The sequence below is a fragment of the Astyanax mexicanus genome, chromosome 22, assembly GCF_023375975.1.
Source record: "Astyanax mexicanus isolate ESR-SI-001 chromosome 22, AstMex3_surface, whole genome shotgun sequence".
NCBI classification, from domain to species: Eukaryota; Metazoa; Chordata; class Actinopteri; order Characiformes; family Acestrorhamphidae; genus Astyanax; species Astyanax mexicanus.
This window is the reverse complement of record NC_064429.1, coordinates 24846700-24866710: the sequence shown is the minus strand read 5'-3', so window position 1 is coordinate 24866710 and position 20011 is coordinate 24846700. Positions and strand designations below refer to the sequence as shown.

At 38.3% G+C, this 20011-nt stretch overlaps 1 protein-coding gene across 2 annotated transcripts in view; it reads right to left on the bottom strand.

The window, feature by feature from the left end:
• Nucleotides 1-20011, bottom strand: part of homer1b (homer scaffold protein 1b) — a 51348-nt gene continuing 31337 nt past the window's right edge. For both annotated transcript variants that reach the window (XM_007243942.4, XM_007243941.4), the window contains 5 exons: nt 16735-16892; nt 4324-4480; nt 2444-2554; nt 2276-2356; nt 1-1316 (listed from right to left, as the gene is read on the bottom strand). In XM_007243942.4, coding sequence (XP_007244004.3) covers nt 1128-1316; nt 2276-2356; nt 2444-2554; nt 4324-4480; nt 16735-16892 — 696 coding nt within the window. In that variant the 3' untranslated portion in view covers nt 1-1127. The remainder of the gene's footprint in view (nt 1317-2275; nt 2357-2443; nt 2555-4323; nt 4481-16734; nt 16893-20011) is intronic.

Genomic DNA, 20011 nt, shown 5'->3' with positions numbered 1-20011 from the left:
TATTTTTGAATGTTTTTTATTAATGTTGGGAAACAAAATTGAAATTCCCCCACCTATAAATACAATCCTATAGACAGTGCTCTATGTAGCTTTACCCATCATCAAGTACAGTTCATAATAACACATTACATACCCTTCAAACTGTACGCTGAGCACACTGCATTTGGTAAATTCGAGAAAAAGAAAAACGAAAGAAGAGTCCTCATCAAATGAAACGGTAAGTGCTGAAAAGTGTGTAGACTAAGGCCGGCAGAGCCTGAAAGCATTAGAATTGGTCTGAGAGGGACTAGAAGGGGTATATCCACTAAACCACATTAGTCCATAGATTAGCTGGAATACCTGATAAATACACTGAGGTGGCATAAAGACTCGTTCTAATATTGCTCATTGTACATTACAGGCCGGTGTGCCACACCTGCATCTAAGAGTTTGGTGTTTGGTGGCTTCCTAAGGTCTCTTGTTTTGAGTAGTTTGTTGTCGAGAAGTCAGCGGCAGAACATCCTGAAGCTTCGACTGAACGTTGAGGCAGTTTCCTTGAAGGTGACGAGGCAAGCCGACAGGGTCTGGCTACAATATATGGCTCGGAACATCCTGTCGTGAAGCGTGACGGACGATCCAGTGGTTGTGATTGATTTCAGTGTCCTCAGCAGCATAGTTGATGTCCTGTAATGCCAATTAAACCAGGCACGCGAAAACCAGCACCTTTGAAAGGAAGAGCCTACGTGCAGCCGTGTTCGTCTTTGTAGGCCGCCTACTTTTCACTAGGATTACTACCTGTATATAGGTTAATAACAATAAGGAAACGAAACAGTAAGAAAGTATCAGTAGAATAAAAGTATTACATGGGCAATATCACCTAAGTAGGTAGCAGTGGCACTGAAGAAATATATTACCCACCTAAAAAGTACAAATTCAAGTGCAACCCAATGCTCATCACACGGTTTAATTAAGTATATTAAGAACGAGTCCTCCAGACGAGAAGGCTTTGAGTAAAAGTACATCAGGACCGGACCGGACTGGACTGCACCGGAGCGGTCTTGGCTGAGAATTTATGTGTTTTTTTGTACGTTCTTGTCTCTGTGTACCTCCAGGTACAGGTTTTGAGGCAGAGGTGAAAGTGAAGGCTTCTAGCTGTCCTCTATGAGTTTGGCCAGGTTGTCCCTCAGCTCGGTCAGCTCGAAGATCTTGCCGTCCAGAATCTCCAGCAGTGTTTTCAGGCTCTTGCGGAAGCTCTCCTGCTCCAGATGACTGGCCTCCAGACGCTGCTCCACGTCCGCTAACTGCTCCTCCAGCTCCTTGTTCCGCGAGTCCGTAGCCTAGAAAGTGTTGGAAGATAAAAAGTGCTTTAATAGAGGTGTAGATCTCTTAAAGGTGATAATTTACTGGCCAAAGAGTCTAAAAGCGGAGAGAGGGCACATTTCTAGCGCAGAAAAAACGGGCCAAAGAGCCTGAAAGCGGAGAGAGTGCGCATTTCTAGTGCAGAAAAACGGGCCAAACAGTCTAAAAGCGGAGAGGGTGCGCATTTCTAGCGCAGAAAAACGGGCCAAAGAGTCTAAAAGTGGAGAGAATGCACATTTCTAGCGCAGAAAAACGGGCCAAAGATCCTAAAAGCGGAGAGAGTGCACATTTCTAGCGCAGAAAAACGGGGCAAAGAGTCTAAAAGCGCAGAGGGTGCGCATTTCTAGCGCAGAAAAATGGGCCAAAGATTCTAAAAGCGGAGAGAGTGTACATTTCTAGCGCAGAAAAACGGGGCAAAGAGTCTAAAAGTGGAGAGGGTGCGCATTTCTAGCGCAGAAAAACGGGCCAAAGAGTCTAAAAGTTGCCGTAATTAAGAAGTTTTATGTTAAGAGACATCATGAAATGAAACATCAATTTGAAAAAACTTAGTTTACACAACACTGTCAAAAATAAAGATAGTAAGTCAAGTAAAATGGTGTGTAAATGAAATAATCAGGAAAAAAGTATTATTTAAAGTGGTATATTTCATTATTTGTTTTATTACAGAGTCTGTGGCCCGTGACTTCAAATATATTTCTCCTTCTGGCCCCCAACAAAAAAAGTTTGGACACCCCTGCTCTACAGTATCTTCTCAATGGTCAGGATCACCACAGAGCAGCTATTATTATTATCATTTAGGTTTTGAGTCATTCTGCCCACATAAGTGGATCAGACACAGCAGTGCTGCTGGAGTTTTTAAACTCCTCACTGGTGATCACTGGAGGTCTGAGAATACAGTCAACCAACCGCGTCATGCGTTCCTGAAAGTTGTACTCACCTCTAGCTTCCGTTCAAGTGTCTCTTTCTGTGACTGTAGCTGTTTGCCGTTTTCCACTTCCTCTCTCAAGCGCTCCATTTCCTGTGAAGAGGGAAGAAAAGTCCATTACTGTCCATTACAGTTGATGTAAGAGTAGTGAGTAATAGAGATTCAGTGTAGGGATGGTACCTCCTCTTTAGCCTTCAGTGTGGCCTCCAGTTCCTCTATAGTTTGGTTGAGCTCTGTTTTCTGGGACTTGATCACGTTAGCTTGACTGCTTTGACTCTCCAGTTCCGACACCTGAAAGAGCACATGGCAGAAAGAGTCAGTGTTGGCTTTGTCACTGGTTATTAGAGGTTCACTGAATATTTGACAACTGAATATTTGGCCAAAAATGCTAAAAAGGCTTAAATTCAGTGTTTTTTGTATTATTTAAGCATTTTCTGAATTGTAGATTAATACTAAATCATCCAAACTATGAAAAAAAGTATACAGAATTATTTAGTAAACAAAAAAGTGTTAATCAAGATTTGTTTTATATTTTAAATTCTTTAAAGTAGCACCTCTTGCCTAGATAGAAACAGTTTTACACATCTTGGCTGGATTTTCGAAGTCAGATTTATGTGGGAGAGTCACCTGGAATTCAGGCTTTCAGTTAACAGCTGTGCTGAACTTGTGAAGAGTTAATTACTTGAATTTCTTGCTCTCTTAAGAGTTAGAGTTACAGGTATACAGTGAATAGCTCTGTTTAAGTAATGTTCTAATCCATATTAAGGCAAGAACTACTCAACAAAAAAACATACTTTAGGTAATGAAGGTCAGTCAATCTGAAACATTTCAAGAACTTTGCAACTATCCTCAAGTGCAGTCGCAAAGACCATCAAAAACATGATGAAATTGGCTCTTATCAGGACTGTCCCATGAAAGGAAGATCAAGAGTTCCCTCTGTTGCACAGGATAAGTTCATCAGAGTTACCAGCCTAAAACCTTCACAAAGTATTTTGGTTGGTTTAACACTTTCAAGTCACTACATGATTCCTTATGTGTTCCTGCATAGTCTGGACGACTTCAATATTAATTCACAATGTGAGAAAACAATGAAAAACATTGACTAACAAAGGGGTTTCCAATTGTTCGACTGGTACTTTAAGTCAATACCACCCAACGTGGAAAGCTCAGTGGGTGGTAATGATCAAGAGTGGCAACATCTGTATGGAACTGTCCATGTGAACACACAAGTGACTCTGGCAGAATGGCAGCATTCTTTAACTTACAAAAGACCAGAGACTGTAAAAAAGGATGGACGCCGTGTCGCCGTTCCCATTCATTCAATGAAAATGAAGCCAAAATCTTCCGCCATGTTGGCGATCCTGAAACCCGAGTCTGCGCAGTAGAGACCAGAGGAGGGAAAAAGACTGTGGAGAGACAGCCTACTCTTTTAAATAACCCCGCCCCTGAGGACTGCAAAGCCGAGCGGAGCGGAGCTGACGGTCTGTTATTGGTCCCGCCCATAACCAGCCCTTTTACAATAACCACACCTTTTTTTGAATAGAGCTGAATTACATTTTAAAAACCGAGTTCTGTGGGGATATAAAATTTTTACAATATAAGCAGAGGTTACACTAGCTGCTGCATTTAAATAATGGAGTTAGAATTACAGTATATTAGAAAAAAACGTGATTGAAAGTTGTCTGTTTTGCCATTGAAACCTATGGGGATGGGTGGGGTTACACAGCTTTCTGAAACCCAACAGCAGGGGGCGCCCGACCTGTGGTGGCTTCACTTTTGAGAGACGATGCTCTGTCCAGCTATACACAGTCTATGCAAAAGACATGGCAAACGTCATTGGACACAATACCTTTGCCAGTTCCTCTCCCATGATATCTGGCATGTCAGTGTATATGATATTAAGAGTTATAGCTGCAGAATAAGATTAGAAAGGTGCTCCTCTGTGTCATCTGAAACACTATCCGATCTCTCTGAACGTGCTCTGTGTAATCGCACTGTCAGTTTGACTTTGAACCTTTGATTGTCCTGCCTTATCTTGTCATCGCACAGCTTCATCTCACCCTTTTATGAAGCCTCTCAGCCTCCTCCTGATAAGCCGCCAGCTGCTGTTTCCACTGCTTGACGTTTGCTGTGGACTCCAGCAGTGCTGCCGTTAGCTTAGCATTGTTGCTCTTCAGCGCCGCTAACTCCGCTTCCCAGTGCTTGTTGGCGGTGGGGCTGTACGACAAACAAACAACAACAAGACACAACAGTGCTTATTATACATTACTATAATTTAAGCCAAGATGTGCTAACTTAATAATTTAAAATGTTGAAGAAAAAAATCAAACACACAAGGGTAAGCTGAAGGTACTCAAGGTACACAAAGAACAACTTAAATACAGTAAAAAAAAAGATAATTTACTAAAAAACATTGAGAACAATAACTACAACTTATGATGTATTTTTAAAAGCTTAATATTAGTCAGAATTGACATCTTGCTCTTACAGCCAATTAAACACTGAAAACAAAGCCAAGAGAAGGGAGTCTTGGTGGGAAACAACAACATACTGATTGTTAGTAAGGGCAAGGACATATCCAATATGCATATAAAGCTCTGAAAAAAAATAGACCACTTAAAAAAAAAAAATAATGAGTTTCTTTAATTATACCAAATTGAAAACGTCTGGAATATAATCAAGAGGAAGATGGATGATCACAAGCCATCAAACCAAGCTGAACTGCTTAAATCTTTACACCAGGAGTGGCATAAAGTTATCCAAAAGCAGCGTGTAAAATGGGTGGAGGAAAACATGCCAAGATGCATGAAAACTGTGATTAAAAACCAGGGTTATTCCACCAAATATTGATTTCTGACTTCTTGAAACTTTATAATATGAACTTGTTTTCTTTGTAATATTGCAAATAAATGCTCTAAATGACAATTTTTATTTGGAATTTAGGAGAAATGTTGCCTGTAGTTTATAGAATAAAACAACAATGTTAATTTTACTAAAAAACTAAATACCTATATACCTATATTCCTAAAAACAGCTAAATCAGACAAACTGATTCAAAAACTGAAGTGCTCTCTTAATTTGTTTCAGAGGAGTTGTATTGCAAAAACATCATATAAACCCCATGGTTCACTGTACTGTATACTATTTAAAAAAGCCCTATGACTCCATGTGAGAGAATAAGTAAATCCACCATTATCACATTTGCACATGTTGAGTGCTATTTTTAAGATAGCATGGGCCAATCACAATCTAGTTACCAATGGCAACAGACAAGATTACATTATATAATAAATGTAAAAAAAATAAATAGCTCGAAATATTTGAGTCAAATGTGGGACAGTGATATAAAAGAGTAGTACAGGGATATTATACAGAGATTAAATTTATTATAGATTATAAATATATATGGGTATTTTATATGGGTATAGTTGGTTTACGGCACTGTAGTATATAGTCTTCCAGATTATTTTTTGTGTAAGAAAAATGGTGTAAAATAAAAATTCATAATATTCAATTTAGGAATAAGCTGTATTTAAAATTTAAAACCAGGCCTGAGGTGATCTGACAGAAAGTATGTTAATTTTGTAATTATAGCACCGTTTTCAACACCACAGTGTTATTCCACACCAGAATATGTAGATCAGTCATTAACACGGCCCGAGGGTGGACAAGAAAGTATCTCTTACAAGCGCTGATGCCTTCCTCTACTGCAGATCATGTATCTGAGAGAGAAAAATCACAGTTACTCTCGCGGCACTGAAGCGCAGAGAGGGCAGAAAGAGGCTACTTGAGGCCGCATGTAATTACAATGCCATTCTGCCTGACTGCGAGCGCTGTTTAATTTGAGCTGTCTGTCAAAGACAATGTGTGCTGTAGCCGTTCCAGCACATTCGAGAGCATCGCCACTTTTAAGAAGCCGCCTAACAAATCCTGCTGAGTGGAAACATCCAGTCCACAGAGTGAGTTTTCACAGGTTCAGCAAATCCTGACACACTGACTCCGTACACGCCACAGCGAATTCCATGAGTGCTAACAGTTCAGGTTAAAATGCTAAAAATAAGATGGTGGTTACATAACACTTCATCACTGCGCTCATATTAGACTCATTTTCTGTCCTGTGTATGGTTCTTTAATTTAGCACTGCAGCTATGAGGCTAATATTGCTAGCTATAGCTAATAAAAGCAATGTAATGAGAGCCTAATGCTAAATTGCAGATTATGTACATATAGAAGCAAAAATAATAATAAGAATAAAAATACAAGCAAAAACAGAAACAGAAGCAGAAACAAAAAAGAGATTCCAGAAGCAAAAAACACAAAAACGAAATCAATCACTGTCAAAATCCACATGTAAATAATTTTCAAATCACTGCAAAAAATAACAAAATATATAACAAACCTGAATATGTTTAAAATATATATTTTATATATGTGTTTCTGTTCTGCATGTGCAACATATCCTTTTTTTTTTTTGAATGCAGACTTTATTTTTTTGTTTAAAACTTTTGGCACTGATGTAAATTTTCAGCATATACAGCTCTGGAAAAAAATAAGAGACCACTTAAAAATGATGAGTTTCTATGATTTTTACCAAATTAAAAAAACTCTGGAATAAGATAAGAAAGATTGGTGATCACAAGCCATCAAACCAAACTGAACTGCTTGAATTTGTGCACCAGGAGTGTAAAGCATAAAGTTACCCAAAAGTAGTGTGTAAGACTGGTGGAGGAGAACAAGCCAAGATGCATGATAACTGTAATAAAAACCAGTGTCATTACACCTAATATTGATTTCTGAACTCTTAAAACTTCATAAATATGAACTTGTTTTCTTTGCTTTATTTGAGGTCTGAAAGCTCTGCATCTTTTTTTCTTATTTCAGTCATTTCTCATTTTCTGCAAATAAATGTTCTAAATGACAATATTTATATTTGGAATTTGAGAGAAATGTTGTCTGTGGTTTATAGAATAAAACAACAATGTTTATTTTATTCAAATATATAGATATAACTAGCAAAATCAGATAGATTTTGTGACCAATAGCTCAGAACATTTCGCCACTGATAAGTTATTTCTGATACTAATAAAATGGTTAACCATGCTTCAAAACTTTTTTTTTCTTTACTTAGTTAGGTAGTTCTTGACATAATATGGATTAGAACATTACTCAAATAGAGATATTCACTGTATGCCAACTCTACTTTTTTTTTGCAACTTTACAACTGATGCTCTCAAACACATTAACTCTTGACAAGTTCAGCACAGCTGTTAAATGAAAGCCTGAATTTCAGGTGACTCTACCTCATAAAGCTGACTGAGAAAATCCAGCCAAGATGTGCAAAGCTGTATCTATCTAAGCTAGAAGGGCTACTTTGAAGAATCTAAAACATAAAACTTATTTGTTTAACTTTTTTTTGTTTAATTCCATGTTTTTCCATTAGATACGTTTCAAATCAGAACAGAAAAATTGAAGGTGTGTCCAAACTTGTCCAGACTGAAACATATGGAGATATGAGTTTTTAGCTACATTGCTCAGCCCGACTCGTTAGCTACTTTAGCGTCAACACTGTGAACGAAAGGAACTACAGAAACTAACTTTCTTGTACATCACTTTCGCTGATTGACTGTGTTTGGAGTAAACGTGGGTAAGAAATTGTGTCATCATAATTTTACGCTACAGCATAAATTTAAAGTAGGCCGAATCTTCCATTCAGTGGAACAGAAGAGAAGTGGGTCACGTTTTAAAAGCATGGGCAGAAGTATTGAGACGCTGCCACTGAAGTGGATTAGAGCCCACAGAAAGCCCCTCGCATCCTCCACTGTGAGTGAGTGGCTTCTTGTGTTACGTTCCCCGTCCACCCCCTACCCGGCACATCTCCTTATTCCTCCTCCTCCCAGCCTCCCACCTGCCACAGCGTACCGCCGCCTGCCTCCTCAGACTCCAGCACGCTAAACGCCCACACACCACGGCCCACCAGGAGCCACGCTAATTCCCTTTCATCTCCCACCACACTGCCACCTCTCCGCTGACGTCAGCGCCACCTCTCTCTCTCTCTCTCTTTCTCTCTCTCTTTCTGTCACCTGCCACTACAACTGACAGCAGCTCCTCTGCCCACACTCCTACACCTACTGCACCACCAGCCTATAAAGCTCCCTCACACCAGCATACCAGCACAGACACACAGCAGACGCAGCCCGGCCGAGAGAGAGAGAGAGAGAGAGAGAGAGAGAGAAGGGGGAAAAGAAGGGAAAGAGTGTAAAAAGACAGAGCAAGAGAAGCAGGGAGATGGCAAAGGGAAAGAAGGGTAAGAGGCAGAGAAAAGGACAGAGAAAAGTATTGACTGACTGAGACAAAAAAGAGAGAAAGAAATAGAAAGAGAGAATGCTATAAAGAAAAAAAAGGAAGACAGGAGAAGGACAGAGATAAAAGACAGTGAAAGGAGAAAGAATGACAAAGTTAGAAAAAGAGATATGAGAAATGTGAGAAAAAGAAGAGAAATAGGAACAGGAGAACGCCAAAGAGAGAAAAAGAGAAGGACAGAAAGCAAAGACTTAAGAAGACAAGAAATAGAGAAAGAGAAAAGAAAGAGAAAGATAGGGAAAAGAGGGACAGAGAGCGAGAGACAAAGAGAAAGAGAAGAAGTAAAGTGAGACCTACAGAGAGACAAAAAGGGAAAGAGAGGAACAGAGACAGAGATAAAAAAGAAAGAGATGGACAGAGAGACAGAGAGAGAAAAGACAAATATAAGAAATATGAGACAGATTGAGAAAGAAAGAGATGATAGAGAGACACAGAGAGATATAGAGAGAAAAAAGACAAAGGGAGGGAGAGGAGAGAGAGAGACAGAGAGAGATAGACAGAGCGTAAACGAGAGGGAGAAAGGTTTGAACAGTGATTCCACTGAAAGCAAAAGAGATGACCTCCGAAATGACCTCATCTTTGGTGAGTAATCAAATATTTAATTTGTGTAATATCTGTCTGATTGATCTGAGTAATCCCTTCTGCTTTCTCTTTTTTAGAGAGCCGTTAGCGGTATGATTAAGAAACAAGAAAAACATGCACTAATTTAACTGTTTGTTTGCTTGTATTGTTTTGATCGCAAAATTCTTGATATAATTTAATTTAATTGTAAGAGACTCCAGTCAGTATTCAGACAAAGGGTATAAGGGCCTGAAGGTCAGTCAGATTGTAAGGTCAGCCATGCTGTGGTGCACCTGGAGCAGGAGCAACACATATAGTTTTGTGACTCTTGTCGCTACATTATGATCACAATTAACGATGATCTAACAGGCCCTCGCATAGAACCCTGTGGGACTCCATTAAACAAATTATTATGGTTTTTGCAATATGTAATAATGACTGAATAGTAAGCGTAGGTGTTTAAGATGCTAAGTTTCTGTTTAAGTGGTAGCTAAATGAATCTGTCTCATCTAATTTTCCACAACTTTAGGTCCACTTCTAAAACTAATAGACCCGACAATAGAACCTTGTGGGACTCCACCAAAATTTTTGCTTGCTTAGGGCCAGCTTGAATTTAGATACCAAACTCACATATAGCAAATATTTGCATGGAACTAAACTGTGTAAAATGTTGACTAAATGTTTGCTTCCACTGTTCTAGATCATTCATGAGAAGCAGCACTATTTTTTATTTTATTTTCAGTTTTTGCCTAGAATTTTTTTTTCAGAATGTTTGTAAAATTTATATTTTTTATTATCATATGAATAATATGCCCTTTTATTTTCTCGTCTGAGTTTTGTAGTGAACATTTTTTTATATTTTCTTCATCATTACTGAATAATGTAAGAAAAAGTAATTACAAAAAGTAAAAGTAAAGTAAAGTAAAAAAGTAAAATGAATGTTTATAAAACCTACATTTTTACTATTTTGTTTTGTCTTTGTCCTGATTTATTTTTTAATTTCCTGATTATCAGTGGGAAAAATATATAGTAAACAGTAATTACATATATTCTGGCCTGACCAAATATATATATATATATATATATATATATATATTTTTTTTTTTTTTTTTTTTCAAATTGATTGTATATAAAATGTAAACTGTCTCTTTTATAACTAAGAAAATGCTGGGATTTTTTTGGATGCTGGGAAGTTTTATGGATAATACTGACTCTGAATCTTCATCTTCATTTTGTTCTTTATTTTTGACATTGTATATTAAATTATATACAAATGCATGTCTGAATTTTACGTAAAAACATACAGAAATAAACTTTCAATTAATTCTGGACTTTCTTTCAATTAATTCTGGTCTGTATTTAATTCTGCACCTCTATTAAAATAATCTTTATTACAGCAGTTGTAAAAACCAGCAATATGAAATAATATGGGAGTTTAAATAAACGCCCATCTGCACAAGTGAGTTCAGTGAGTTCCTTGAAGCGAATCATAAATGAATCAATAAACAATCACCCTCAGCAGTTACATCACTGTCCCTGCCTGTCCACGCACCAGCCAAGCACATTACACATACAGTGTTCCCACCCATATCTCACTACATCCACTACACCACATTTATATAACACCACATCTTCTCTCCTCCATAGACCACTATAACATTCTGCTGTTCATCATATTCATCTGAACGCTCTAAACACCACCTAAACACACCATCCATCCATCCATCCATCCATCCACCCAGCACTCTGATATAACAGCCCATCAACGTGACTGTATAATGTGCTGCATAAGAGTGAATTTACCACCCACTGAGGGAACGCATCACATGACTTGAGGAGCATCTCACACCAACTGTACCTTATTTATAGTACAGCCGGATTTCTTTAGTTATAGATCATTTATTAGCAAAGATAAAGCATTTTTTATGTTTATTTATAGATTTATTTAGAGATATCAGTCAACACTCTGTTGTCTTTAACCCTTTAAACACTATAAGCCTGTATGTGAACCTCCTCACTCTTAATTGACAGAGATTAAATGTTAATGTCACTGTTATTACGGAATAATACCTACTGGCTACTGAAAAATCATACTGGTTTATAAATAATTCATAGCAAATACAGAATAATATATTGTAGATACTGAATAACACATATTAGTCAGTAAATAATTTATATTGTTCACTAAATACTACATACTGGTTTCTGAATAACTCATACTGGACACTAAATAACTAATAAAGGGTTCTGATTGATTAATTATAGACACTTAATAATTAAAAATGGATACTATATAACTCCTATTGCACACTTAATTAATTCATAGTGGTTTCTGAGAAAATAATAGTAATCCATAGAAGATACTGAATATTTCTTATTGGTTTCTGAATAATTCATGATACATACTGGATACAAAATAATGGATAAATAAATAATAGGCAATAATTAATTTTAATTACTGAATAATTCATGATGGATACTGAATATCTCATGCTAGACACTAAATATTCATCAATAGTGGTTTCTAATAATTAATTGTAGACACTGCATAATACATAGTGGATACTTATGAGAGGATATTGGAAACAAACTAATTAATAGGGTTTTTTAAATCATTAATTCTAGATACTGAATAGAGTGGATACTGAAAAATGTATATTGGTCACTAAACAATTAATAGGCAGTTCTAAATAATTAATTCTAGTCACTGATTAATTCATAGTGGATACTGAATATCTCATGCTGTACACTAAATATTCATCAATAGTGGTTTCTAATAATTAATTGTAGACACTGCATAATTCATAGTGGATACTTATGAGATGATATTGAACACAAACTAATTAATAGGGTTTTTTAAATAATTAATTCTAGATACGGAATAGAGTGGATACTGAAAAATTCATATTGGTCACTAAATAATTAATAGGCAGTTCTAAATAATTAATTCTAGTCACTGATTCATTCATAGTGGATACTGAATATCTCATGCTGTACACTAAATACTCATTTATACTCATTTATAAATAATCAATAATGGTTTCTAATAACTAATTCCAGACACTGCATAATTCATAGTGGTTTGTGTATGATTCATAATACATATTGAATAATTCCTAAAGAAAATATATAGTAAATATAGATTATACAATTTCAAAAGGTAAGACCAATATTTTTTATAGTTCAGTGGATAAGATGAAAACAGAGTAATTCAGGTTGATTTGTTGTGAATTGTTTAGTTTTCAAGGACCTTCATCAGGACCACAAGTTTATAATAGATTGCAAGATGCTTTTGATCTAAAACACTGTAAGGCAAATATTGATCTTTTAATAAAGTTTACTTTTTACTATTTTACCATCAACAACATTACATATATTGTAATATATGACAATATGGTCATTTTTGATAATAACAAAAAACAAAACTTTGTGTAATCATCATGATCCCTGATTTCTGTCGCCATACTGTTAATGAAGAACTTCCCCTTTAAGTCCTTCACCTGCACTGTGTTTAAGTTTACAAAGATTTAAAGACAACTCAAATTTACAACAGCCTGAGAAATTTGGGGAGAAGGTTGTGATATTTAATCAAATTCAGAAAATAAGACTCTTATTTCCAGAAGGAGTTACAGATAATGCATAATCATTCAATAAATACAACAGGAAACATTTCAACAGTCACAAAATCACAAGAGGTTTACAGTCCTGCACAACAAATATACAGACTTCCCTGCAGGGCTGAGGATAGAAACTGCATATTAGGAACAAAACAGCTGAACAGGTAGTTCAATCAAACCTGCCAGTGTTGATAGCAGTGAATAAAAAAACACGTTGGCACCAATTATAACAGTTGCATCCAGAAGGTCCAAAAGTGTTGGATTGTAATGCTGTTTAAACGACAGATAAATGTTAACAGGAACAATTAGTGATCCAAGAATTAGACTGTTGTGGGCAACAAAAGTAGTGTGTAATACAAAAGCATCCCACACCTGTTTTAATTAGGGATAATTCTGGGGAAGTCTGTTGTCTGGCAATGGGCCCTATTTTAGCGATCTATAACGCATCGATCAATTGTTTATTATGTAGCTTGATTTAGGGTTGTGTTGGTGTGTCTTTGTTATCATGAAGGCGCCAAAAATGAGCCTTGTGCTTCTCGAAACGCACAAATTCTCATAATTGATGATGGGTGTTTTGGGCATAATGTGAAATAAACCAATCACTGTGCAAGTTGTCATTCTCTTTGAGAGCGAGGTGTGCTCTGACTTTGGCACGTTGGTATTTTACAGAGTGATGCTTTTATGCGAAACAGCAGAGGATACTGACCTGCTGATGTTTTGAAGGTACGTTACCATTTTATTTAAGGGAGTTTAAAAGTCAGGTTTGTGGGTTTTACGCTCGACAGTGCATCCGTGTTTGGGTGTAAGGAGCGGGGGTATACACGCTCTCAGGGTGCACAGTGTGCACGGCATTCTTGTATGGTTAAAATACGATTGGGCAGCTGACTGTTGACTGCAGTTAGGGTTTTAATCAGTCAGTGGCGCACCTGTATTCTGGACGATAGGACCCTATGTCTTGAAGTCAAGCTTTTAAGTTGGCAGCAGATGATACTGACCTGCGTGTTGACGCTTTGAAGTTACGTTACCAGCTTATTTAAGGGAATAGCAATGTTATTTTATTCTTTATTCTGTTTATTGTTGAATTAAAAGTCAGGTTTGTGGGTTTACGCTCAACAGTGCGTCCGTGTTTGGGTGTAAGGAGCGGGGGTATACACGCTCTCAGGGTGCACAGTGTGCACGGCATTCTTGTATGGTTAAAATACGATTGGGCAGCTGACTGTTGACTGCGGTCAGGGTTTTAATCAGTCAGTGGCGCACCTGTATTCCAGACGATAGGACCCTATGTCTTGAAGTCAAGCTTTTAAGATGGCAGCAGTAAGTGGATGAGCATTGTCCTGCTGAATTTGCACACTGAAGGGTACAGTATCTTAAGAAAAGTTAGGACCTCATTAACGTAACATGAAGATCTAAGCTCATCTGGAATCACACGGAATTGCACCCCACATCATGGCCTGGACACTAGGCCTTCTGGACACTAGGCCTTCTGGACACTAGGCCTTCTGGACACAGTGGCAGTTTGGCAGAAGGTCATCTTCAGTGATGAGTCTCGCTTTGTCTCACTAAAGACGACACTACTTCTGAATTCTAAGTAAATTCTAGATTCTAATTTCTAAATAATTTCTAAGTTCTGTTTCTAAATAAAAAACATATATCCCATATTAGTCTATTGTTCCTGTTAACTTTTATCTTCCTCTTTATGAACAGCATTGCAATCCATCAACATTTTTTTGATGAGGGAGTGTAACATCATGCTAACTGCTAGCGAGTAGCTTGTATTAACAGTTAGCTACAGTGGAATGCTTAGTCAACAAAGACAGGCTTAAAGAGAGTCAGTCCTTTTAAGAGGCTACAGAACATCAGAGGAATGCAAAGTTCGCAGTCATTAAAGAAAGAAATCTTGAAAAGGTTTTACTGTGAAAAAAAAAATTATGCATAAAGAAACGCTGCACTGTGGAAAAACCTCGCAACGTCAAACGTCAAAACCCAGCCTGCCTGCTGCGTGCTTCAGCAAAACACCAACGTCCACAAAGAGCCCAGCGGCTTTTATCAGAAGGAGCAGACCCCACATGCTTTAAACACGTGTCTGAAAAAAAAAAGATAGAAAACAAAACATTTAATCCTGAAGAAACAGACTCTGGTCATACTGTGTGACCAATGAGGCATCGCTGAGTCAACGCTCTGACTTATTACACGGGATGCGCACAAACAGATGATGCCTACTCCGACCTAATCAACAAAGTCTGCTCAGCGTGGGGGATGCATCATTTGACAAGGAATGTTTTGGCATTGGTAAAAAATCTGGAGATCCCATGGAGAGCCTGTGTGTCATTTTCTAATATAAACAGTACACAGCAAATGTTACATGTAAAAATATCGTAGTATACGTGATTCGGAGTAATCAAAGTAATCAAACAGACAGAAATCAATCAGTGAGTTTCAAGTATACATGCAAACAGCACACTCTGTTTCTTAAATCAGAGTAAAATCTATAAACCAGATTAAGAAAAGTGAATTTTAGCTCAGTAATCGGATTTCTCAGAGCGTGTAAATAAGTGTGAATTTAGCACATCATCCTACAGTAAGTAGTTTGTTTTAGGTTAAAAAAACCCTATTAGGTGGACTCTGTGCGGCCCAGCGGACTAAAGCAATGGCACTATGATTAGGAGATCGCTGGTTCGAATCCCGATCATGTAGCTTGCATTCAGCACAATTGGCCTTGCTCTCTTTCTGGGTGGGTAGATGGCCCTCTCTCCCCACATTACTCCAAAAGGTGATGTCGATCAGCATGAGGCATCTGTGAGCTGATGTATCGAAACCAAGTCGCTGCACTTTCTTCCAAGTGCGCTGTGATGCTACTCTGTAATGTTGCATTAGCAGAAGTTCAAAAGAGGCGGTATTTGACTTCATATGCATCAGAGAAAGCATGTGCTAGTCTTCACCCTCCTGGTGAGTTGGAGCATGACTAGTGATAGGGGGAGTCCTAATGAGCTGGTTGGGTGATTGGCCGTGTAAATTGGAGAGAAAATGGTTTTGAGTTTCCTTTTTTTATCATTATCTGTGTGTTGGATGAAGTTATGAAGCTCTTTGTTCCCACAGTAAGAAAACTTGTTTTAGAATTACACTATATTTAGGTCTGTTTTGGCCGTTGCACTTGCATTCTGGGGAATTTGGCATCACATTTTGCGAGATGTTGGCACTCCATGCTGGATTTAAATGTTCATATAATAGTTTAGGGTCCTTTAATCAAATTTTCATGAGGAGAGACAATTTTTTTTAGAAATGCTGCTGGAGAGCAATGAAAAGTTTGATGTGTAAATTTGGAGGTTTCTATTTCTCGCTTTCAAAAGATTTAGTTTTTTACTGTTTGTGAAGGTGTGATTTGAATTGTAGTCTGAATACAGTTGTCATTTATGCTTTTTTTGAGTGTATACTAATCATTGTAGCTCAGTTATAACCAAACAATTTGGGATTAATCATACATTTTTTTAAATTGTAACAATGTTTACTTAGCAAATCAAACTGCTTTGGTCAATATTTTATGTTTTAAGCTCTTTAAAAGCAGAAAAATACAGAAAATTGGCAAAATGTGTTCCTTAAATAGCTGGCAGACAGCTGCGGTGTGGGCGTAGCAGGCGGCCGGGCCGCTGTACATTAGTGTCCTCTTATCCAGAGACTGTCAGTGTTTTTCAAGTGGTGATCGAGAGCTAAAGCACATTAAGCTGAGATGATGTAAGGTGGCTAGCTGTGCTTTTGGAAAACCACGGTGGGCTGTTGAGCAGACCGAACTCACGGCATGAGTAACAACACGTGGACTCGGATCAAGTGGGCGTCAAGGGCTGTGAAAGCTCCTCTCACAGTCACAACGCCAAGCTGGTAGCTTTCTGTGGAGCACACTCAAATGCTGCAGAACGCAGCTGCCGCTCAGATAGTTACCTGTGCGCGAGTGTCGGGGTCGTGGGGGACAGATCTGACTGCAGCTCCGAATTCGGCGACGCATCAGACAAGGTGACATCGTCGCCCGTACCGTTCAACCGGCAGAGGTCAGCGGTGACGGGCGGGGTCAGAGGAGAGTGAATATCAGCAGGTGATTCCTGAAAAACAATACAGTATTCATAGATATCATGACTTATCAGTCCTAGCACCCTTATTAGAGATTATTAGAGATTATTACAATATGCATATGTACATACAGTAATAGACCAAAGTAAATTAATATTAAAGACATGTCCTCCAGCCTCCACCTGACCAATCTCCAGACCTAAACCTGATTAACTGAGATGGTGATTTTAGGTGATTTGGGATGAGCTGGAGCTTCACAGCATGAATGAAAAGCAGCAACTATTGTTCAGCACCTCCAGGAACTCCCTCAAGACTCAAAACTATTTCAGGTGACTCTACCTCATCAAGACACTGAGATTAAATTACCAAGAGTGTGCAGATCTGTCCTCAAAGATAAATGTGATACTTAGAAGAATCTAAAGTATAAAACATATTCCGGTTGCATATTAAATTTACAATGTAAAAAAAAAGCATAAAAAGAAAAATAAACATTGAATAAAAGAAAAGTGTCCAAACTTTTGACCGGTACTGTACATTCTGTATACAGATGACTCATCGTACAATAGTTGGGGATGACCTTAATAATTCTTTTTTTTTTTTTTGCTGGCCTCAAAATTATCCAATGTGTTTACATACAAAGGATAAAACCTATTAAAAATAATTCCATTTTCAGTGTCTGAAGGTAAAAGTTCTCTATATTTAGAAGGTGTGTAATAGCCTGTGATATATAATTACATGACCTCAGACAGCCTAACGTAGGCCCAGTGAGTTTTAGGCTTTCTCAGTCACGTGACATCGCGTTCAGTAGCTCCTCCATTTCCACTCGCTGTTGTGTTTATGTGGATCTACGTGGAAACACGCGCCCAAAGTGTAATTACGGCATTAAATACTGGCACAAATTTGGAAATGGAATGCCCATCCATCTGCGCCCAATATCAGACCTCGCTTGACCTCAGATAATTCATAATGATTTAAGTACTGCTACTTTTAAAAAATCTGTAACTTTTTTATGTCTTTCTTTCTAACTTTTGGTTCATTTGGACAATTAAATCATTCGCAAGACTATCCCATTACATTTGGCACGTTAATGTACAAAAGTAGAGTTTTACCACTAATGTATCTTGTCCATATGTTATGATATACACTGACAAGCCAAAAGTGTCATGTCACATGTGTACTGGGAAAAGTAAAATGCCATAGAAGGCATTACCACCCAGAGTGTACAGTGCAGTGATAACATGTCTGGCTAGAAATATCCATGCGAACAAACAAGTGACTCTGCCAGAAATCAATCACTGGACACCCCACACACATATCCCACGGGTCAGTGCAGCTTTCTTTAGCTTCCATGTGACATGCCAAAAGTCATGGGACACAATAGTAGTTCTTGTCAAATTAATGACATCTACAGAAGTACTACACAATCCAAAACTACATTAATTATTTATTATTAATAAGCCTTTTTGTGTGGTATATTAGTCCATTCATTGTTAAAAGTCCTAACTTTTTAGTTTCTAATGAAAATGCTTATTCAGCCAGGGTCCTTACTAAAACTAGAAAATTTGACCATATTAGTCCAGTACTATCAGCACTGCACTGGCTTCCAGTCAAATTCCGCATAGACTTTAAAATTCTCCTGTTAACGTATAAAGCCCTACACGGGCTCGCTCCTGAGTATTTACGAGACCTCATCTCCTATTATGAACCACCGCGATTACTCAGATCTCAGGGTGCTGGTTTCTTAGTAGTCCCTAAAATTCAGAGGAGCTCTGCAGGAGGAAGAGCTTTCTCTTATAAAGCGCCTCAACTCTGGAATAATCTCCCCGAATATGTTCGGGACTCAGACACAGTCTCAATCTTTAAGTCTAGACTGAAAACTTACTTGTTTAGTTTAGCTTTTGGTAATTAATGTTTTTCCCTTTAGATAAGGCTGCAGATTCAGGGGTTCATGGACAGAGGGAATTGTGGTAAACTGAGATGCTGGTGCTGTTGTTCTCCCACTGCACACGGTCACTCAGGTTTGTGGACGGTGGAGTGGGTGGATGCCAGTGTTTCAGGGAGCCTCCATGTCTATGTTACCTTCTGGCTCTCTGCCTTTAGTTAGGCTGTTTTATTCAGTTCTGCCGGAGTCATTTGCCACACTCTGATAATGTTTTAATATTCTCAGTTTTGCATAAATCCAGTCAAAACTAATTCCATCTCTCTGCTTTCCTCCGAGTTACTGACTGCCCACCTGTCTGACCCGATACCGATGTTGGACCCTCAGGCTCTCGCGTCTCCTGTCCAGCCAGACTGATGGAAGTTTCTGAAGTCAGCTCTTCTCCACCACCACCACAGATCAGCTGCTCATCGTCCATCTTATTCTCCATTACTGATTACATCCAAGCCATTAGTGGCGCTATTACACTCCTGAATACATAAAACCTATATGGATGTATAAAAGACTTTTTACATTTTAATTTAAAAGCCGTTTGACCAGTGGTAGGATGGTCCCCCCTCAAATGTGAGTCTTGGTCCTCCCAAGGTTTCTTCCTCCTCCTGCAGCTCTGAGGGAGTTTTTCCTTGCCTCCGCGCTCACTGGGGGTTCTGTATTGTGTATTTTCTATGTGTAATGTTTTGCCTGATTCTTTGTCCTGTAATCATGTTTCTGTAAAGCTGCTTTGTGCCAACACCAGTTGTAAAAAGCGCTATACAAATAAATTTGATTTGATTTGATTTGATTTATTCAGTAAAAGCCATTACATCAATATATCCTATATTTTTACTGTCCAGCACCCGCATTTTTACACCAGCACCCGCATCTGTAGCTATTCAGCTGATTGCCAAAGCCAGAATAAGGAGGATTCCCTTTAACTGCCTCTGGGAAATCCTCTCTCGCGCGATTACGACTGTACTGATAACGACAAATACTCAACAGGAAATTACTGCAGAGGCACAGCAATTACTGATGCCAGTCGTCCAATTGCACAATAACAATGCATCATTTAGGCCTCGGTTCAAGATTAAGCAAGGCAAAGCCGTTCAGAGAATTAATCAACGACTGCGAGCTTTTCGCTCAGCGGCACCACCGTTAATTAATACAACTTCATAACGACTTGCTGGAGAGCAGAGCCCCGGGGAGCTGTCTTAGATTTAAGAAGAAATCTGACTC